Below are 22,418 nucleotides of genomic sequence, written 5' to 3'. Positions count from 1 at the left end.
TATACTTTGTGGGACCCAGTAAAAAATGAAAATATGGGGCTCCTTGTTAAAAAATTATTAAGAACTGCAAGACAGCAATTAGTGCAGCAGAGCCTTAAAGCAAGCATGGAGCCTTTCTGGGAGCGGGGCTGCATGGGATTGCACAGGTTGCATGCCCATTAAGTTGGTCTGCCTGTCATCCACTTCTCATTCAGAGTCATCCTCTTGTTTCTGTTTTAGAGCTTTTGTACTAACTCTTCCTTGGCCTGGAATGCTCTTCTGTTTAATGTTAGCATGGTTCACTTCTCCTAGTTAGGGTCTCAGTTGCAACATCACCAACTGAGAGAGGCCATCCAGGAGCCTCAACTTAACCCAGCCACTGAGTCATTCTTTGTTGCTTCACCACTCTTTTTAGCTCGTTGCCATGCACTTCACTTAGTTCCTTTTTAAAAACCATCTATCTATTTATTGGCCATCTCTCCCTGTTATGGGTTGAATTGTACCCCCCATCTCACCACCGCAATTCTTATGTTGAAATCCTAACCCCCAGTATCTCAGAATGTGATCTTATTTGGAAATAGGGTTGTTGCAGATGCAACTAGTTAAGATGAGGTTGTACTGGTGTCAGGTGAACTCCTAATCTAATACGACGTGCATGCTTAGTCACTCAGCCGTGTCCAACTCTTTGTGACCCTATGGACTGTAGTCTGCCAGGCTCCTCAATCCATGGGATTCTCCAGGTAAGAATACTGGAGTAGGTTGCCATTTCCTCCTCCAGGGAATCTTCCCAACCCAGGGATTGAGCCCGCATAGCCTCCTGCTTTGCAGGTGGGTTCTTTACCCACAGAGCCATTGGGGAAGCCTAATTCAATATGACTGTCTTATAAAAAGGGGAATATGAACACAGAAATGTATTCAGGGAGAGCACCATGTGCACATGAAGATGGCCATCTGCAAGTCAAGAAAAGAGCCTTGGAACAGATTCTTCCTTTACAAGGAACTAATCCTGCCTACACCTGGATTTTGGACTTCAATAGTCTCCAGATCTGTGAGACAATCAATTTCTGTTGTTTAAGCCAGTTTAATTATGGCAGAAAGTGAAGAAGAACTAAAGAGCCTCTTGATGAAAGTGAGAGGAAAGTGAAAAAGTTGCCTCAAAGCTCAACATTCAGAAAACTAAGATCATGGCATCTGGTCCCATCACTTCATGGTAAATAGATGGGGAAACAGTGGAAACAATGGTTGACTTTATTTTTCTGGGCTCCAAAATCACTGCAGATGGTGACTGCAGCCATGAAATTAAAAGACGCTTACTCCTTGCAAGGAAAGTTATGACCAACCTAGTTAGCATATTCAAAAGCAGAGACATTACTTTGTCAACAAAGGTCCGTCTAGTCAAGGCTATGATTTTTCCAGTGGTCATGTATGGATGTGACAGTTGGACTGTGAAGAAAGCTGAATGCCAAAGAATTGATGCTTTTGAATTGTGGTGTTGGAGAAGACTCTTGAGAGTCCCTTGGACTGCAAGGAGATCCAACCAGTCCATCCTAAAGGAGATCAGTCCCGGGTGTTCATTGGTAGAACTGATGCTGAAGCTGAAACTCCAGTACTTTGGCCACCTGATGCGAAGAGCTGACTCATTTGAAAAGACCCTGATGCTGGGAAAGATTGAGGGCAGGAGGAGAAGGGGACGACAGAGGATGAGATGGTTAGATGGCATCACCGACTCAATGGACATGGTTTGGGTGGACTCCGGGAGTTGGTGATGGACAGGGAGGCCTGGCGTGCTGCGGTTCATGGGGTCGCAAAGAGTCGGACACGACTGAGCGACTGAACTGAACTGAATAGTACTTTGTTACAGCAGCTCTCGCGAACGAATGTACCCTCCGTTAGAACGAAGCTGAGAGCATTAAACTTGGTTTGTTTATTTCACAGCCTCAGAACGTGCCTGTACTGTTACTTAGAACACATCAGTACTGCTGTTTAACGATTTCACTTCTTTATATAAACCTGAAAGCCTTTCAAGGGAAGAGAGTGTTCCAGGTGTTCAAGAAAAACCTGCTGAGTAGATTAAACCATGTCACTCATTTCCAGATTTTTTGTGGAGAGCGCCGGCAGTTGTGTGCGGATTGACAGATCATAGCTCTTATTGTGTAGGCTGTTTTAATACGCACAACGTGTTTTTAGCTCTCGGGACAAAGAGACAGATACTTCGCAGGTCTGTCAAGTGGGACTCAGAAGACCGATCGGAGCTCTAGCCTTTACAAGCGCTGGTCCTTTCTCCTTTTGGCATCTTGGTAGTTGTAGTTTTGTCCAGGGTAGCTTTACTCGAAAAATAAACTGTGAGACCACAACTCCCATCACTCCGCATGCACTGGAGCCTTCAGAGCGCAGCCTCTGGAGGGGGGCACCAAAGCCATTGAGCAACCTTCTTGTCCAAGGGCCCGCCTTCCTGAACGCAGAAGCACCCGTGATTGGTCAACTGCCCCGCCTCTCAGAGGAGGGGGCGACAGGTGAATGAAAGGGGGGCGTGTCAGTGCGCGTAGCTCGGCGGCGGCGCGGCTGGAAGGAACTAGCTGAAAGGTGAGAGCAGAGAAGTGGGTTCACGCTGCCGCTTTCATTGGCTTGGGGGGATTCGGGGCGCCGTGGGGGCGGGATGGGCAACCGACAGGGGTGTTCCGCGTCGGTCGGCCTCTCTTGGACCACCTGGCCCTGGCTAATCCCCGGACTCCAGCCGGGCGAACCCGCACTCATTGACGGACCCTCTCCCTTCCCTGCAGCTCGGGGAGGGCCGTGCGGCAGCCGTTTCCCCCGTCCTTCCTGACACTGGGTTGCCCCCTATGCCCGGAGTCGTCCAGCGGGTGGTATGGGCGTACGCTGATTCTGATGGTCCCAGGGCGCAAGGGCTCGGCCAGACTGGGGCAGTTGGCAGCGACGGTCACTTTGTCCGGGAGAGGCCGTGGGAGGGGCAAGGCCTCGGTTCTCACCTTCGGGACCCAAAGACTATATCCAGTAACGGATTCTGGTGATTTCTGCAGGGTTGTCTACCTCCGGGCGGGGGAGGATCCCCTTGACTTGCGGTCAATTTAGCAGTTGAATCAAAGATGCAGTTGACCCAGAAAATACTTTCTGTGAAAGTGGAAACTTCTTCTGAGTCGTTTCCCTCCACTCCGTGCGTTTGGGAAAGGAATGAATGACTTCCCCAGCACTTCTCACGGTTTCCTGGAGGGTGAGGGAAGTCAGGTTGGCATAAATGGATAAGGATGTCAACTCTGGACTCAAACCAATCTCGGTGCCAGTCCTAGCCTGAGCGTGTTATATGAAAATTTGAACCTGTTTCCTCCTCTGAAAAAGAGGAAGTAATGATTTTACGTACTGTACTGGGTTCTTGGGAGGTTAACATTAGTTTATGCTTGTAAAGTGTTAATACTTTTTACAGTACTTCATGAGAAGTAGTTCTCAGTAAATGCTAACAATTGAGGAGCAGATTTTCATTATTCTCTGGTGAAACTGCAGGAGTGTTGTCAGAAAGAGCGGGTGGATTTCAAAGCTGCTTTTGGCGCTGGAATAAAGACATTCTCTCAGGGGCATGTGGGAGTTTGTTGCTAACACTAGTGTTGGCATCTGCCTTCTCCTGGAAGACATGCGATGTTCTTGGTTCAGTTTTCTATTTTTGGCCTCTTCCTTGTGTCAGGCATTGCTTGTAGCCAATAACTGTTGAGTTGAATTGGAACCATGGGAAGGTTGGGAGGGTCCCTGCCAAAGTGCGGATAAATGTGCTTCTGGAAGCAGTGTACCCTACGAGCTTCTTTTCCAGGAGAAGTGGTGATCCTCGGTTTGTGCCAGGGATGCAGAGCACCGAAGGCAAGTGGAGTTGATGTGAATAAACATTTCCACGTTGTATGCCAAGTGCAGTTGGAGAAAGATTTGAAGAAAATATGTGGATAGATTTTTGCAGTCAAGGGAGTATTTCCATGATCCAGTAGAATCTAGAATATTTGCAGATAGAAAGCCAAAGGAAATAGGTTTTGAATATTATTGCTAGAAAGGCGCATCTTCTAGTGAAAAATACAGGTGCCTGGGGGGAGGCTCTGTAGATAAGACCATTCTACAAGAAGTATTGGGCCTGGGACTTCCCTGGTGGTCCAGGGGCTAAGACTCTGTTCTCCCAATATAGGGGACTCGGGTTCTATCCCTAGTCAGGGAATTAGATCTCACATGCTGCAAAGAACACCTGGCTCAGCCAAATAAATAAATGAATACTTCTTAAAAAAGAATTGGGCCTATTTAATAATCTTCCTTATTTACCAATTCCTTATCCCTCTGTCCCTCCCCCTTTTTCTTCTTTGCTAAAAAGGAGAGAGGGGGGAAAAAGGCAATATATGCACACAGTAAAAGATCCTGACAGTATGGAAAGGTTATACATGAAAAATGAAATCATTCCAAAAACCTCCTACCTCTAGTCCCTCTTTTCAAGGTTCAGTTCAGTTCAGTTGCTCAGTCGTGTTTGACTCTTTGCGACCCCATGGACTGCTGCATGCCAGGCCTCCCTGTCCATCACCAACTTCCAGGGTTTGCTCAAACTCATGTCCATCGAGTTGGTGATCCCATCCAACCATCTCATCCTCTGTCGTCCCCTTCTCCTCCTGCCCTCAGTCTTTCCCAGCATCGGGGTCTTTTCCAATGAGTCAGTTCTTTGCATCAGGTGGCCAAAGTATTGGAGTTTCAGCTTCAGCATCAGTCCTTCTAATGAATATTCAGGACTGATTTCTTTTAGGATGGATCTCCTTGCTGTCCAAGGGACTCTCAAGAGTCTTCTCCAAAACCACAGTTCAAAAGCATCAATTCTTCGGTGTTCAGCCTTTTTTATAGTCCTACTCTCACATCTGTATATGACTACTGGAAAAACCATAGCTTTGACTATATATGAACCTTTGTTGACAAATTAATGTCTCTGCTTCTTGATATGCTGTCTAGGTTTGTCATAGTCTTTTAATTTCATGACTGCAGTCACCATCTGCAGTGATTTTGGAGCCCAAGAAAATAAGTCTGTCACTGTTTCCATAGTTTCCGCATCTATTTGCCATGAAGTGATGGGACTGGATGCCATGATCTTTGTTTTTGAATGTTGAGTTTTAAGCCAGTTTATTCACTCTCCTCTTTCACTTTCATCAAGAGGCTCTTTAGTTCCTCTTCTCTTTCTGCCATAAGGGTGATGTCATCTGCATATCTGAGGTTATTGATATTTCTCTTGGCAATCCTGATTTCAGCTTGTGCTTCATCCAGCCCGGCATTTCTCATGATGTACTCTGCATATAAGTTAAATAAGCAGGGTGACAATATACAGCCTTGACGTACTCCTTTTCCTATTTGGAACCAGTCCTTTGTTCCATGTCCAGTTCTAACTGTTGCTTCTTGTCCTGCATACAGATTTCTCAGGAGGCAGGTCAGGTGGTCTGGTATTCCTATCTCTTTAAGAATTTTCCACAGTTTGTTATGATCCACACAGTCAAAAACTTTGGCCTAGTCAATGAAGCAGAAGTAGATGTTTTTCTGGAACTCTGTTGCTTTTTCTGTGATCCAACGGATGCTGGCAATTTGATCTCTGGTTCCTCTGCCTTTTCTAAATCCATCTTGAACACCTGAAAGTTCTGGGTTCACGTACTGTTGAGGTTATCTACTATTAACTCTTGCTCATATTACCTTCCAGAAAAAAATTCTTACATATACCAACAAAAACATATGTGTATCCCATCTAGGTGATGGAATAATACTGTACATTTTGTTTTGCATCTTATATTTTTCCTTAATATATCTTGGTGAGTGTTTTATATGAATACACAGAATTCTCACTCTTTAAAGCATGGTTGCCTTGTATTCCACTGTGTGAATATACCTCATTGATTTAACTTGCCCCCTACTGGTGAATGTTCTGATTGTTTCTACTTTTGTGCTTGTACAAAAACCTGGTGTGATGGGCATCTCTCAGCTTCTGATTTGATGTACTTTTGGGAATACATCCAAAGGGATAAGTTTTTAGCCATGAAATTTTGGGAGCAAAAGATGTGTAATTTTTGTAGGGGGCGGGGCACGCCATACCTCATTTGGGGATCTTAGTTTACTGAGCAGGGATTGAACCTGTGCTCCCTGCAGTGGAAGTGCAGTCTTAACCCACTGGACCACCAGGGAAATCCCCAAAGATGTGTACATTTTAAATTTTGATAAATGTTGGCAAATTCCTGTCTAAAATGGTGTTCCCGATGATATTTCTATCAACAGTGGATATTATTACTTTGAAAATTTTTTACCAGTCTGATCGGTTTTCTTTCAGTTCTGAGGAAGAACAGAATTTGATATTTAATTGTAGCATTCTCCTGTATCTTGCTTTCCCTTTGATATGATTGCCAAAAAGAGGAAGGTTTGTCTGGAGCATTTAGAAGAGGTGAGAATGACCAGGAACTCTTAATCCTGTGAAAACTTTCAGGGTTGATTTATTCGGGGGGGAGAAGAGTTTTTCGGATATCAGACAGTTCTCTTCCTTTCTAAATCAAAATGTTAATTTTAACTACTTTGGATGAAAAAACATTCCCCAAATTATAACCTCCTGGAGTTTAAAATGAATATAAAAAGAATCATCTTGATAACTTAGGCCCATCCATCATAGCCCTGGGGTATAATTTAGTGATGTCCTTAGGCCATCTTGAATATGTAGGAGCATTTAATACTTAGCTAAGTGGCCTTAGGCTGATATTTTGAAAAAATGTCTGGGTCTGTTTTTGACAACTTTTTTAAAACCTTTTCCTAGCTATCCATTCTCACTTTTAAGTTTGTCAGTTTACTTACGGAGGCTTCTTTACTTCTTTGTTCTCTAGTTTCTAAACTTAATGTGTCACTTATAAATGTGAGGAAAGTAGGTGTAAAGTGCACTTAATGAGGTTGTTGTTGGTCTTTTGTGAGTACAGTCTGTTAGGTTGACACACAGGCCTTGAGGGCTCTCTTGGCAGTGGACTCTGTCTGCTGGTAGAGGTGCCTCATTTCTCTTGCGTGGGGTAATTGTTGTGTTCCACTTGTAGAAAAGAAGAGTGCTGAAGAGTTATTAGCTGTGGTTGGCAGCGTTCACTAGGCCTTTTGGGATCCCAGTAGAAGAAGAAGATATAGGAACTTCTCTGAGCTCAATGGGTCAGTAAATAAAAGGGGTAAGTTGATCGATGGCTACGTGGTTTGTGTGATGAGAAAAGAGAGAGAGAAAGGCTCAGGGGAGGTCAGCTTCTGTCTTCCTCACTTGCAGAAGGGTTTTAAACTTGATTTATGTTTTGTATTTGTTTTAGGGACTTCCCTGGCGGCTCAGATGATAAAGAATCTGCCTGCAATGTAGGAGACCTGGGTTCAATCCCTAAGTTAGGAAGATCCCTGGAGAAGGGAACGGCTACCCACTCCAGTATTCTTGCCTGAAGGGCTCCTCTGTCCATGGGGTCAGAAGAGTCAGACAGGAGTGAGCAGTTAACAATTGTATTTGTTACATACTTGTTCTACTTAGCAGGTAAGACAGGAGTATTCTTTTGTATTTAGCTAACCTACTTTGTCGGAGAAGGCAATGGCACTCCACTCCAGTACTCTTGCCTGGAAAATCCCATGGGCGGAGGAGCCTGGTGGGCCGAAGTCCATGGGGTCGCTAAGAGTTGGACACGACTGAAGCGACTTAGCAGCAGCAGCAACCTACTTTGTGCAAAGCACTGCCGAATGCTGTGAAAGTGTTAGTTTCTCTGTCGTGTTGACTTTTTGTGATCCCATGGACTGTCGCCTGCCAGGCTTCTCTGTCCATGAAATCCTCTAAGAATACTGGCAAGAATACTAGAGTGGGTAGCCATTCCCTTCTCCAGGGGATCTCCCTGACCCAGGGATGGAACCTGGTTCTTCCACATTATAGGCAGATTCTTTACCATCTGAGCCACAAGGGGAGCCCTGCCAAGTGCTTTATGGGAAATCAAATGAAATAAGACATGGCTCATACCTCCTAAGGGCTTATAGTCCACTGACAGAGAAGGACCGAGACATAAAAAATACAGAGAAGAGAATGAAGGGTTGTGGAGTCAATCAATTAGGAATATCTCAGTTGCACTGAGAAAATTCAACCAAAGCGAAAAGGGACTTAATGGCTTCTGGCACTGCATGAGCTGGGGCTCATATGGTGTCCCTGGCCTCCAACTGTTGCTCCTGTTTGAACTGAGCTATCATCTGTATTAGGCTGGTTCCCCTTGTGGTGTGGCAGCAGCATCCCTCATAGCCTACATGCCCACAAAGCGGAGAGCCATTCTTTTTTTGGATCCCCCAGCAAATGTTTCATTGCTTTTCATTGGCTCTGGCCTAGTCACATGGCCATCTCTGAGCCAGTCACTATGGTCAGAGGATAAGTTATGTTGATGGGTTTAGCCTATGTTATAGCTTACACATCTGGAGCCTGGGCGTGGTGCTAATTTTATGCAAACCACATTGGCTGTGGATGGGGCAAGGATGATTCCATCAAAGCCAAAAAGGGCAATAAAATCATAAGAATGGAGAATGCATTCTGGCTAGCCCAAGCATCCACCAAGTGTTCCCACAAATTTATGGTAATGAGTGTGAGCTGAGACTAGACATGCCAGTCCCTAAGTTCTGTATTGGGACACTGGAGACTGAACTGGAGACAGTAATTCTTAGATTCAGGTATTATTTATATTTTGAGCCTTAAAGAAAGTCGAATGTCATTTATAAGAGCATGAACTCTGGAGGTTTTGAGTCTTGGCTCTGTTGCAGCTGGATCATCACCATCCTCTGAGTCTTAAAAGTACAATATTCTAAGTATGATATTAGTCTTTATTCATAGGGTTGTTATAAAAGCTCACAGAAAGAATCTATGTAAAATACTAAGGACTGCACCCACATACAGTTAGCTGTAGTTACTTTTACTGTTTCTCATTAGTTAACCCAGTTAGACAATCTTTAATTTTTGTTAGCCCGTATTATAAAGATATTATTTACCTGGGTTTTGGGGAAGAATAAAAAAAAAAAAGAACATCTTATTTGTAAGGTTGGCATTTGTGAACTGAAAAAACAACAACAAAAAATCTTGGCAGAGATCCAGGCTCCTTTTGAGCAGCAGCAGCTGGTGGAGAAATGGAGATGCAATCCTATTATGCCAAGCTCTTGGGGGAGCTGAATGAACAGCGGCAGAGGGACTTCTTCTGCGACTGCAGCATCATCGTGGAAGGGCGGATCTTCAAGGCCCACAGGAACATCTTGTTTGCCAACAGCGGCTACTTCCGTGCCCTGCTCATTCACTACATCCAGGACAGCGGGCGGCACAGCACCGCCTCCCTGGACATCGTCACCTCCGACGCCTTCTCCACCATCTTAGACTTCCTCTATTCTGGAAAGTTGGATTTGTGTGGGGAGAACGTGATTGAAGTTATGTCAGCTGCCAGCTACCTGCAGATGAACGACGTGGTGAACTTCTGCAAGACATACATCAGATCCTCCCTTGACATCTGCAGAAAGATGGAGAAGGAGGCTGCAGTGGCGGCTGCGGTGGCCGCAGCAGCAGCAGCCGCAGCAGCAGCTGCAGCGGCTGCCGCAGCTCATCAGATGGACAGTGGAAGCCCCAAGAAAGGGACCGCTGGTGAGACCAAGAGCTTGGTCTCTCGAGCCGAGGGGGAGGAGAGTGAGGACCGACCAAGAGAGCCCCCCAGTGGTGATCTCAGAGGCTGCTGCCCTCTGGAACTGGTGGGGAAAGACAGCCAGGGCAGTGGCTGGGTCGACAGTGACCGCTCCACTCGGCCAGAACAGATGGAACCCAAGGTGGAGTTGGGTGCTGCAGAGGTGGAGGTGGATGGACAGCTGCAGCCGCCTGCCACCCCACTGAGCCTGGCCCACCGGGAGGAGGGTTTGCCCAGTAGCCAGGCTATCGACTTGGCTTACAGTAACTACCATGTTAAGCAGTTCCTGGAGGCACTCCTGCGCAACAGTGCCGTCCAGAGCAAAGAGGATGTGGATCATCACTTTTCTCAGAGTTTGGAGGGAAGACCAGGTGGTGCAGGAGTAGCAGCCATGAGTTCCACGATGGATGTGCAGACTGACTGGTATGGAGAGGACTCAGGTGAGCTGCATGAGCCTCCATCATCTCTGCTGCTCACGCACATGCGTGTGTGCCTTCTGGCCTCCCACCATCACCTGCGTCATTGTCATTGTCACTACCATCATCACCACCATCAGCATCCCTATCATCACCATCGCCACCGTTATCTCCACGTTATCACTGCCACCACTGCCAATAATATTAATTGAGCAGCTGCTGTGTCCAGGGCATTGGCTCTTCACATTTTTTTTTTTTAACCTCTACAACTAGAGTATAAGCGTGTTGAATGCGATTTGGAGACATGGAAAGAACCCACCCTCTTCTACTAACCACAAGGAGGATTTTGGTGAATTCATTAAATTTCTTTGAACCCCTTTTTTTTCAGGAGATAATCACTCCCACCTTGCCTTCTTACAGAGCTGAGGACCAAATGAAAAGGTTTTCAGAACTTTTTTTTCTCACATATGAGAACATGTTCTGTACAGGTAGGAAATTTATCCTTCTTTGTGTCAACTGTGGTGCCTGGCCCATGTACTCAGTTAACATGTCGTGGCTGATAGTGTGATGTCCTGGAGAGTATTTGAGAGTTGAACTGGGCTTCATGTAAGTAAATTTCTTGTATCCTTTGGTAGGATTTGTGTTTTAAGAGAACTTAGTTTTTTGCCTGAGCAATTCTGAGAGATGGGATAATATGGTTAACTCTTCTTACAGATGAGGTAATTGTGTTGTAAACTGTCTTAGGAGATGGAAATAGATGTGGCTGTCTCCTTACTGATGAAAGTACCCTTGGCTTCTTTTCAAGCCAAGACATTAATGAGTCACATTTCTAATTCACCCTTCAGTACTGTGCAGTGAAAGTCGACTAAGTAAGGGGGGGGTGATCTGCTCTTATTCGTTACTAAATGACTATTTTGAGACTTTAAAAAAAAATAACAGGTACACATGGGGTCATGAAAGTTGGACACAACTTAGCGGCTAAACAACACCACACAGGAGAATCCCAGGAAAACCGAGTTTGTCTGGAGACTTTTAAATTTCTTTCTTTTTTTTTTCATTTTAACATTTTTTAATGAAAAATTACTTCATCCCTGCATCAAAATTTCATTTTTTGTAAAAATCAAGAATGCTCTGTATGTCTGACCTAATCTAGACTTGCAAAACTTGCAAATATGGTTTCTGGTCGCCAGAGACACTGGCTTAACTAGCATGCAAAAGGTAGTGGTTGTTTTCAGTGATTACCCTATGGGAACTTGTTGAAATCTAATTTCTTTTTAAAAACGTAATTAATGAATTTTTGGCTGCACTTGGTCTTCACTGCTGCACCTGGGGTTTCTCTAGGTGTGGGAGCAGGGGCTCCTCCTCACTGCGGTGGCTTCCCTTGTTGGGGAGCACAGGTTCAAGGCGTGGGGACTTGGGTGGTTGCAGCTCGCAGGCTCAGTAGTTTAAGCATGCGGCATTTTAGTTGCCCTGCAGCGTGTGGAATCTTCCAGACCAGGGATGCACCCTGTGTCTCTTACATTGGCAGGCAGATTCTTAACTATTGGACCACCAGGGACTTCCAAAATCTAATTTCTGTGTAAGAGTCGCACTTCACAGTCTGTGTTCCCCTTCTCCATCCATCAGCCCCTCATAGTGCCATGTAAGTTAGGTGGAGGAAGTATGGAGAAATTGAGACCCAGAGGGTTTGGCGAGTTCCTTAAGAATATAGAACTGGCACATGTCACCACTAATGTTCTTTGATAGCAACCCAGGCTGGCTTCATTTCACTCATGAAACAAACTGTGAGGGCAGCACAGGTGGTTAGAGGATTTCAGTGCACTGATTTTGTCTCTCAACCCCTCTGCCTGTATCACGAGTATCAAGAAATAGAAATTCAGATCTACACCACCTTCATTCAGATCCATCTGTCCATCTATAAAGTCAGCTTTCCAACTCATCCTGGGGCAGGGCAGTCTCCTGGCTGCTTGCCGTGCCTGTTGTCTGCCAGGTTTTGATTCCATTTGCATGGCTCCAGGGTACATTTACTCCAAGTGCCAAGGGACAGAGTAAGACTGATTTGTTTGGTTTTTCATATATTTGCTCAAATACTTGAGCACTTTCCTTGTGAAGATACAAAGATAAGTCAGATATGGCTCCAGCTCTCAAAAAACTGATGGTTTCTTATAGAAGCTAAGCTGTGTGAAATTGGCACCGTGCGGTACAAGGTACTAGGGCTGAAAGACAGATGGAGGTGTGAATTTCACAGGGGGCCAGAAGCAGAACTGGCTTCCAGCTGTTAGGTTAGGGAGGCTTTATGAAAGTGGCATCTGAGTACTCACTACTGTATATAAAATCGATAAGTAGTGACTTATTGTATAGCACAGGGAACTATATTCAATATCTTGCTGTAACATATTAATATAATGCAAAAGAATCTGAAAAAGGATATGTAGAACAGTCACCTTGCTATACACCTGAAACTAACACAATATGGCAACTCAACTATATTTCAATTTTTTTAAAAAGTGGCATTTGAGGGTAAGAAGAGAAAACATAGGGAGAAATTGGAGTCAGTCATGGAAAGCCATAAATGGTAAGAGGTAAGTTTCTATCTATAGGCACAGGGGAATTGTTGGTAGTTTCTGAGCTTGGGAGTGGATAGGAAAGATTAATGTGGCCTCAGCATAAGGTAGTGAAGAAATGGGAGACTGGGGCAGGGAGATGGTGAGGAGGCAGTCATAGTACTTGTGTATTCACTTATCTCTGACACTGGCAGACACTGTCAAAGCACGTGGTCCTCGTATAATCTCTTCTCCCCTGGACCTCCCAGTGCCAGCCTCACTACCTCCCATTGCTTCCTGAAAAGTTCATCTGTATTGGCCACTGCTACCATTTTACCTCCCGTTCTTTTCTCAGCGCACTGTGAGGAAAGACCCCTACCCAACACCCCACCTGCTTCATGAGGTCAGCCGGACATTTCCAGAGCTGATCCAGTGAGTGATTTTCAGATGTTATCTTTCTGACCACTCTCAGTAGTTAACTCTGATCTTTCCTTCTTGAAATTCTTTCTTCCCCTGGCTTCTGACACCTTGAGTACCCATTGCTGTTACCTTTGTCCATTTCTTTTCAGCCTCATCATGGGATTGTTTAATGTCAGTGTGTCCAGCATTCCATCATGGCCTTGCTTCTTTAACATCTTATCATTCCTGTTCATTTGTTCATTTAACAGATATTTATTGAGCACTTCCTATATGCCAGGCACTATTCGTTTATAGTGAATGAATATTCGTTTATAACAGTGAACAAAAGACGGTGCTTGTCCTCGTGGAGCTGACATTCTAGCGTTGTGAGCCAGACAGTAACACATAAGTACCTGTATAATATGAAGAAGATTTGACTCATTGGAAAAGACTCTGATGCTGGGAGGGATTGGGGACAGGAGGAGAAGGGGACGACAGAGGATGAGATGGCTGGATGGCATCACTGACTGGAAGGCATCACTGACTCACTCAGTGAGTCTGAGTGAACTCTGGGAGTTGGTGATGGACAGGGAGGCCTGGCGTGCTGCAATTCATGGGGTTGCAAAGAGTCAGACACAACAGAGCGACTGAACTGAACTGGACTGAATATGAAGAACTAAAGCAGGGACAAAGTTGACTGAGAGTGAGGGGGTGCTATTTTATTTACTGTTGACCAGGACTTGCTAACAGGTTGCCTTTAAGCAAAGACCTTAAGTGAGTAAGAGAGCAAACTGCAGAGATATGAGGGGGAACATTCCAGGCAGAGAGAAGAGCAAGGTGCAAAGGCCCAGGTGTAGAATCACCCTTGGCAAGTGAACAAAAGGAACAGCCAGGATGCTAGTGTGGCTGGAGTGGAGTGAGTAAGGCAGCAAGTGTTGGGGGATAAGGTCAGAGAGGCTGAGTGAGGGTGGACCAGGTAGGCCCTTGAAGGCGATGAGAAGGTCTTTGAGTATTGCTCCGCAGAGAGTGACTTGAGATGACATGTATTAAAAGGATCCTTCTGAGTACTGTGTGCAGTTACCTTCTAAGAGGGCCTCTTGCTTCTCCTCTCGCTTTCCTGTAGACTACAGGGGAGCATAGGCTACGGGGATCATAGACTGTCAGGGAGTGAGGTGGGAGCAGGAAAACCGCTTAGGAGGTAACTGCAGTAACCCAGGTGAGAGGTGTGCGCCTTCTTCTTTTTGTTTTTTTTAAAACAGATTTTATTTATTTTGTCTTATTTATTTATTTATTTGACTGCACCAGGTCTTAGTTATGGCATGTAAACTCTTAGTTACAGCACATAAACTCTCAGTTATGGCATGCGGGTTCTAGTGCCCTGACCAGGGATTGGACCTGGACCCCCTGCATTGGGAGCACAGTCTTAATCTCTGGACCACCCGGGAAGTCCCATTTTTCTATTTTTTTTAATTTTATTTTATTGTTGGGATATAATTGCTTTACAAGGTTGTGTTTCTGCAGAACAACAAAGTGAATCAGCTATTTGTATATACGTAGCCCCTCCCTCTTGTGCCTCTCTCCCACCCCACTCGCCTTGAATAAGTGTGGTAGCAGTAGACAGGTGAGATGTGATTGGGTTAGGACTGTACTGACTCTGAAAGATAGAGCTGACCAGAGTTTCTAATGGCTGTATGAGTGTTATGAGAAAAAGAAGCATTAAAGATGGCCTTAATGTTTTTACCTTGAGCGATTGATTTAAATGTTATGTTTGTGGTGCCCGTTGGATATCCCAGTGAAGATGTGCAGTAAGTGATTACATCTGTAAGTCAGAGCTGAGATATAAATCTAGGGTCATTGTTGGATCTGCGCAATTTAAATCCTGTGTATTCCATAGATCTAGAAGGAGAAGATAAGAGACCTAAGGACTGAGCCCTGGGAAGCTCCAACATTGGGAGGTCAGGAAGATGAGGGAGCCAGTGGAGGAAGCTGAGAAGGGGCAGTGGGCGAGGCAGCAGAGAATCAGGAGTGCTGCGGTACTCCCCTGGTGGTCCAGTGGGAGAGACTCTGTGCTTCCAAAGCAGAGGGTGCCGTTTGATCCTGGTGGGGAAAGTAAGATCCCACGTGGTGCATGGCACAACCAAGGAAGGAAGGAAGAGTGATGGGTGTCAAGAGGAGAAAGCATTTCAAGATAACGGAGAAATCAACAATGTCCGGTACTGTGTGTAGGCAGATTGAGGACTGATCATTGGGTTTATTAATGGAGAGGTCATGGGTGAGCAGTATGATGAAGTGGTGGGGAAAAGACCAAATGGAGTAGGCTTAGACGAGGACTCAGAGACTCCACTGGCAGTCCAGTGGTTAAGATTTCCCCTTCCAATGCAAGGGGTGCAGGTTTGATCCCTGGTCAGGGAGCTAAGATCCCACGTGCCTTAGGACCAAAAAAAATCAAATCATGAAACAGAAGCAATATTGTAACAAATTCAGTAAAGACTTAAACAATGGGAGGGGAAACATCAAATAGGATGCCTAAAACTTAAAGAAAAATTAAAATAGATAAGCAACAAAGATATATTGTACAGCACAGTGAATTGTAATCATTTTCTTATGAGGGAGCATAAATTGTAAAAATACTGAATCACTGTGCTATACACCTGAAACCTATATAATATTGTAAATAAACTATACTTCATAAAAATAATAAAATAAAATGGTGATTATGGTGATTATTGGAATATTAGAATAAAGCACTAAGCCCAGAGACCTAAAAAAAAAACCCAAAAACCTTCAAATGTAGATGTGAAGATGGTATAGTACTTCTTTCAAGAAATTTACTGTGAAGGGAACAAAGAAATGCTTCCATGGCTGGAAGGGGATGTGAGGTTAAGGTCTCCTGCACTGCAGGCGGATTCTTTACTGTCTGAGCCACCAGGGAAACCCAAGTTTCAGCTTAGGTAGGAGAAAAATTCGGGAGATGGATGATGGTGAGAATTGCAGAACCATGTGAATGTACTTACTGCTACTGAGCTGTACAGTTAAATATGGTTAAAATAGTCTGTTTTATATTATGTGATCTTCACCACATAAAAAAACATTAAAAAAATGCGCTGCTTGGGTCCCACCCCACCCATTAGCTTGGGATGGAGATTGGGCATTAGTATTGTTTTTCATTTTAAGCTGCATTTTTATATGCAGGCAAAGTTGAGACCTCTTCGTCTAGGATTGGGTGGCTGAGATGGATTGGAGGATAAGGTCTCTGGAAGAAAGGAGATCCAGGAACAGAGGGGCCAGGGCATTGGAAGGGTCATTTTTGGTATTCACACCAAGAATTTTTCCAGGAGTAGAGTCTGAAGGCAGTGTGATCAAATCTCCAAGGAGCAAGATGACCCAGGGACTCCTAGATGACTGTAATAAGGATGAGCATCGGTATCATCTGATGGGATGACCTTCAAAACATCTTAGGCTTTTGCTCTGGAGATGACAGTGAAGCCCGAGGAAGACCTACCCTCCCCTGATCCAGGGTGTCAAGGCCATGGGTTAACGGAATCAGGGTGCTTAGGGGACAGCCAGGCCTCAGTTAAAGCAACCACTCAATCTACTGAGGACTCATAACTGTATTCTTTGCTTCTTTCCCCAAGCTCCAGATTGATCTGTCTAATCCAAGTATCCCCCCTGCCCCACCCCCACCAAAAAAAAGTGGATGCACTGAGCCTGCCTCAAACATGATAAAATCCCGACTGACCTCATTCATCCTGCACCTGCTTTTTCTCCTGTGTTCCCTGCCTTGGTTTATTCCACCATCACCTATCACGTCAGCTAACCTAGAATCAGTGTCATTTAGAATCTTTCCTTTCCTCTGCTCTGTCCTCCCCATTGAGGTCATCATATGCTGTGAATTTTATTTCTCAATTCTCTCTCCTCCTCTCCACCTCCACAGTCACAGGCTTTAGTTCTGTCTTCTCTCATCCCCTCCCCACTGGACTTCCTGCCTTTAATCTTGCCTCTCTTAAACCCTTCCCCTGCATTATCCCCAGAGGAATCCTTTAAAAGTCATATCACCTTGTACCTTCCTTGCTTAAAACCCTACCTGCTTAAAGGATAAAGTCTGAGTTCATTAACATGTTAGTGTTGCAGAGGCAGGGATTTTTGTCTTTTCTGATCACTACTGTATCCCCAGGGCCTAGAACCCAGTCTGGCACATTGTAGGTGCTCAGGATAAATTTGCTGAGTGAATTCATAAATGTGACCTTGGGACCTTCCCCAGAAGTTCTTGCCCCTTTCCTTGGCTTCATTCCTCATTCTTCTCCACCCTGCTTTGTATTCCCTATTCTCATTTACCTCTGTGCCTAAACTTGTGCTGTTTCCCTGCCTGAGATACCCTTTCTCTTTCTCAAACTCCCAGTGAACTCCTATTCATCCCTCAAAACCTTGCTCAAAGGTCACCTCTCCTGTGAGATCATCTCTGAACTCCAGGAGAGAATTCATTATTTTCACTATCTTTCTTTCTTCTTTTTAAAAATTTTTTATTAGAGAACAGTTGTTTTTCAATGTTGTGTTAGTTTCTGCTGTACAGCAAAATGAATCAGTTATATGTATACATATGTGCTGTGCTGTGCTTAGTTACTCAGTCATGTCCAACTCTTTGCGACCCCATGGACTGCAGCCTGTCAGGCTCCTCTGTCCTTGGGGATTCTCCAGGGAAGAATACTGGAGTGGGTTGCCATGCCCTCCTCCTGGGGATCTTCCCAACCCAGGGATTGAACCCGGGTCTCCTGCATTGCAGGCAGATTCTTTACCAACTGAGCCATCAGGGAAGCCCAGGTATACATATATCCCCTCTTTTTAGATTTCCTTCCCATTTAGGTCACCATAGAGCTACGCTGGTGGCTCAGATGGTAAAGAATCCCCCTGCAATGCAGGAGACCCAAGTTTGATCTCTGGGGCAGGAAGATCCCTTGGAAAAGGGAATGGCAACCCACTCCAGTATTCTTATCTGGAGAATCCCATGGACAGAGGAGCCTGGCAGGCTGCAGTCCATGGGGTCACAGAGTCAGACATGACTGAGTGACTAAGCACAGTAGCACAGGGGATTGAGTAGAATTCTCTGTTATGCAGTAGATTCTTATTAGTTATCTATTTTATACACACTAGTGTATATATGTCAATCCAAATCTCTGATTTCATCCCACCACCACCCTTGTCTACATTTCTTCATCACTTTGAACTTTGCATTTGTTACATTATATTGTATGACTTTGTTTACATGTCTTTCTCTCCTGCTAGACTTATCTTCTTGAGTGAAGAAACAAGTATCTTGATAACAATGTATCTTGACACAGTGCCTCACATGTAATAGGCATTCAGGTGAACTGCTCTTCTGGGGGAGCCAGATCATAAGAGAGAAGGGAAATGTTGCAGTAATTCATACTTCTCTGATGGAGATGTAGTTAATGGTTATTCCCCCCCCCCCCCCCCCCGAGGTCTAACAGTGGACCCATTTTACTTAATGTTTTTGTAGATAATCAGGAAGAAGGTGGTAGCACAATGCCAGGCTGATGGGGATAAATGATAAGAAGAGTCCACAGTGCCAGGGGAGTGAGCAGGAAACTGGTCTCTCAGTGCCAGTGTAAGCAGTGAGAAGTAAATAATCCGACATGTATATGCAGTGCTGAGCCACGAGCTGCTGCTTTTATTCCGGGAGACAGATTTTGGAGTCATTATTGTTGTTCAGTCACTCAGTCATGTATGACTCTTTGCAACCCCATGGACTGCAGTACACCAGGCTTCCCGGTCCTTCACCATCTCCCGGAGTTTGCTCATACTCATGTCCATTGAGTTGATGATGCCATCCAACCATCTCATCCTCTGTTGCCCCCTTTTCTTCCTGCCTTCAGTCTTTCCCAGCATCAGGGTCTTCTCCAATGAGTCGGCTCTTCTCATCAGATGGCCAAAGTATTGGAGCTTCAGCTTCAGCATCAGTCCTTCCGATAAATATTCAGGGTTGATTTCCTTTAGGATTGACTGGTTTGATCTCCTTCATTATAGATTATGAAAAATGTTAGACATTATCAGCATGGGAACTAGAAGCTAAAGAAGATAATCTCCACCCTTACATAGAATGATGTTGGGTACTCACTTGACGTTCAGCTTGCCATACTTTTGGCAGCACCTCAGGAAAGGTATAAAGCCCAGGTAAGTGTCCCAAGAAGGTCTCAGAGAAAAGGAGTTACTCCTGCGTTGAGAGAGACCACAGGAGCCTGGCCAGATTAATCAGGAGAGAAACACCGAGGTGATGATGATGTTAAAAAAATGGCTGACATTTATGAGAGCTTATTATGTGCCGGGTGCTGTGTTTCATGTATTACCTCATTTCGTTCTTACCACAATCCTGTGAGGTGGGAATTATTATTATCCCTATTTTACAGATGAGTGAATTAAAGCACAGAGAAGTCAGGTGAGATGCCCAAGATCACACGGCTTGTAAGTGGCAGAGCCAGAACGCGACTCCTAATTTCTATGCCTGAAAAACTTGAGTTATTAGTGCCTCCACATATATGATATGATCAAATTCTGTAAAATCCTGAAGGGCATGGATAGAGGAAATGAGTCTCAGAATACTGCCAATAGGGTAACTCAGGAAACTTGAAAGGGTCAGTCTCTATACATGCGGGTGATAATCATGTTGTCACCCTAACAGCTGTATGAACAAGGTGGAAAAAAAAAAGGGAAAAAGATTTAAATGAATTTTTAGATATTTGATGATCTCATATATACAGAGTTAATATAAATTCCAAACAGTGTGGGGGCTGCTTTATAGCAAACCTCTTCTATATATGCCTGAAAGCTATTCCGGGAACTGTTGTCAAAGAAAGCATGAAACCTGGTCTGGAGGTCTGATCCATCATAATAGTTGTTTGTTTTTTTCCACACATTTTTGAGGGTCATTATATCAGTTCAGGAGGTTTGCATTAGTCAACTCAGGCAGCCATAACAGAATATCACAGGCTAAGTAGTTTTATCAACAGAAATTTATTATCTCATAGTTTTGGAGGCTCAGTCCAAGATCGAGCTGCCAGCATGGTTGGTTTCTAGTGAGAGCTCTCTTCCTGGCTTGCAGACAACTACCTTTTTGCTTGTCCTCACGTGACCTGTCCTCTGTGCAAGAATAGAGATAGAAAGCCATCATTCCTGGCACCTCTGGCATTGTTCCTCTTCTTATAAGGATCCCAGTCCTATCAGATAAGAGCTCTACCCTTGCGACCTCATTTAACCTTAATTACCTCCTTAAAGGCCCTGTCTTTACATACAAGTGGCACTGGAGGTTATGACTTTAAGATAGGAATATGTGGGGAGGGATGCAATTCATTCTATAACAGGGTCTCGATCATTATTTTCCTAAAATGAAATCAAGGAGAATAGACATTATCAGAGTGAGTATTATTTTGGAAAGTGTTTCAAGCTGTCCACATGAGGATACATGTGTTCTCAGGCTGTGACATAAGCGCTGTTTCTAACTCTGAGCCACAGAGAAGTTTGAAAGCTGATGCCTCACAGCATTCCTTGCAGTCTTGTATCAGAAGCCTGTTTCCCTCTCTGGCTGACCCAGAGCCCAGCAGAGTCAGGATCTGCAGACATCGTCTTGCTGTTAGCTGCTGGTGGAGTTGGGATTCTCCCTCTTGAACTGGGCTGGTGGAGTTCTCCTGCTCTGGATTCCATCCATTGGAGGACAGCCAGTCTTGTTGCTGCTTACAGTACCGTTTGTTCCCCAGGTGATGTGCTGGTGGTGCCCATCAAGCTGCACAAGTGTCCTTTCTGCCCCTACAGTGCCAAACAGAAGGGCATCCTTAAGCGGCATATCCGCTCGCACACAGGGGAGCGGCCCTATCCTTGTGAGACCTGTGGCAAGAGGTTCACTCGACAGGAGCATCTGCGGAGTCACGCGCTCAGTGTAAGTGTCGCAGCTGGTGGATCTCTCAGGATGGCGGAGAGTGGCGGGGCGTGGAAGGTGGTTCATGAAATGTGTTTAATGTAAAGGTGAAGCCCCTCAGTTTTTCACTTCTCTGTCCACTGGGGTATTGTCAGAGAATTTTAAACATGTATTTCTGCTACTAAATTATAGCTGGGTTAGTGGAAAAAGAAAAAGTGAAAACTTATATGGTTACAAACTAGTTTTCCTAGAAGGAAAGTTAAGAAAGTTCAGATCCTAGTCTGAGGATGATTGTCAAAAGGCAGAGAACACTGGGGCTTAGGGATTGGGAGTCTGTTCCCCCAAGGGTAAGCTGCAGCCTCGGTTTCCCACCCAACCTCAGCACCCCGGGGTAGGGAAGAGGTATAACACCATTTATAGGGCTGCCTGTGAGCAGCAAAGGGGACCCCTGGCCAAGGGGCCCTCCCTGCCCACTGGCTGCTGCCTAGGATTCTGTCTTCCATGTAAGTGGGTGAGTCCCAGCTGCTAAAAAGCATTCAGACCATGTAGAAAGGCATTGTATTTAAGATTATCTTTGAGCAAGGCAGCCACCAGGGACTTCCCTGGTGGCTCAAATGGTAAAGAAGCCACCAACAATACAGGACACCTGGGTTCGATCCCTGGTTTGGGAAGATCCCATGGAGAATGGAGTGGCTACCCACTCCAATATTCTTGCCTGCAGAATTCCACGGACAGAGGGGCCTGGTGGGCTACATTCCACGGGGTCACAGAGTCAGGCATGACTGAGTGACTAACACTTGAACAAGTCAATAAGTCTTTGAAAACTCCGACATAAAAATGATTTGGATTTCAAAAGACACTCTCAAGAATGTGAAAAGACAACCCACAGAATGGGAGTGGTGCCACTTCACACAAACTTGGATTGCTATAATAAGCAATTTATAATAACACGGTGCTGGTGAAGAGGTAGAGAAACTGGAATCCTCATATACTGCTAGTGGGAACACCAACTGGTGCAGCCACTGTGCAAGACAGTTTAGTGTTTCCTCCAGAGGTTAGGCATGAAGTCACCATTGTCGCTCAGTCGTGTCTGACTCTGAGACCCCATGGACTGTGGCCCCCCAGGCTCTTCTGGACCCTGGAGAAGGGAATGGCTACCCACTCCAGTATTCTTGCCTGCAGAATCCCATGGACAGAGGAGCCCCCAAAATAGAAACAATCCAAATATTTATCACTGATGAATGAATAAACAAAGTGTGGTGTACCCCTATAATGGACTATTGTTTAGCCATAAAATGAGATGAAGTCCTGATACATGCTACAACATGGAATAACCTTGAAAGCATTAGGCTCCGTGAAAGCAGCAAGTCACCAAAGGCCATCTATTATGTGATTCCATTTATATGAAATATACAAAGTGGGCAGACCCATTGCGATAGAGAGTAGATTGGTGGTTGAAGCCTGT

General features: G+C 44.9%; 1 protein-coding gene across 2 annotated transcripts in view; it reads left to right on the top strand.

Annotated features, from left to right (window-relative positions):
- Positions 1 to 2,117: 2,117 nt before the first annotated feature.
- ZBTB8B (zinc finger and BTB domain containing 8B) overlaps positions 2,118 to 22,418 on the top strand; it is a 29,082-nt gene continuing 8,781 nt past the window's right edge. The window contains exons 1-2 of one of the 2 annotated variants that reach the window (XR_003031525.2): positions 2,118 to 2,562; positions 20,796 to 20,974. Coding sequence is in view for 1 of the 2 variants with exons in the window: in XM_002685612.5 (XP_002685658.2) it covers positions 9,133 to 10,111; positions 20,796 to 20,974 (1,158 nt within the window). In the remaining variant the exon portion in view is untranslated. The other variant, XM_002685612.5, reaches the window with a different exon arrangement.

This window comes from Bos taurus, chromosome 2, assembly GCF_002263795.3.
Source record: "Bos taurus isolate L1 Dominette 01449 registration number 42190680 breed Hereford chromosome 2, ARS-UCD2.0, whole genome shotgun sequence".
Lineage (NCBI taxonomy): Eukaryota > Metazoa > Chordata > Mammalia > Artiodactyla > Bovidae > Bos > Bos taurus.
Note: the sequence above shows the minus strand (reverse complement) of the source record. Positions and strands in the feature narration are given on the sequence as shown.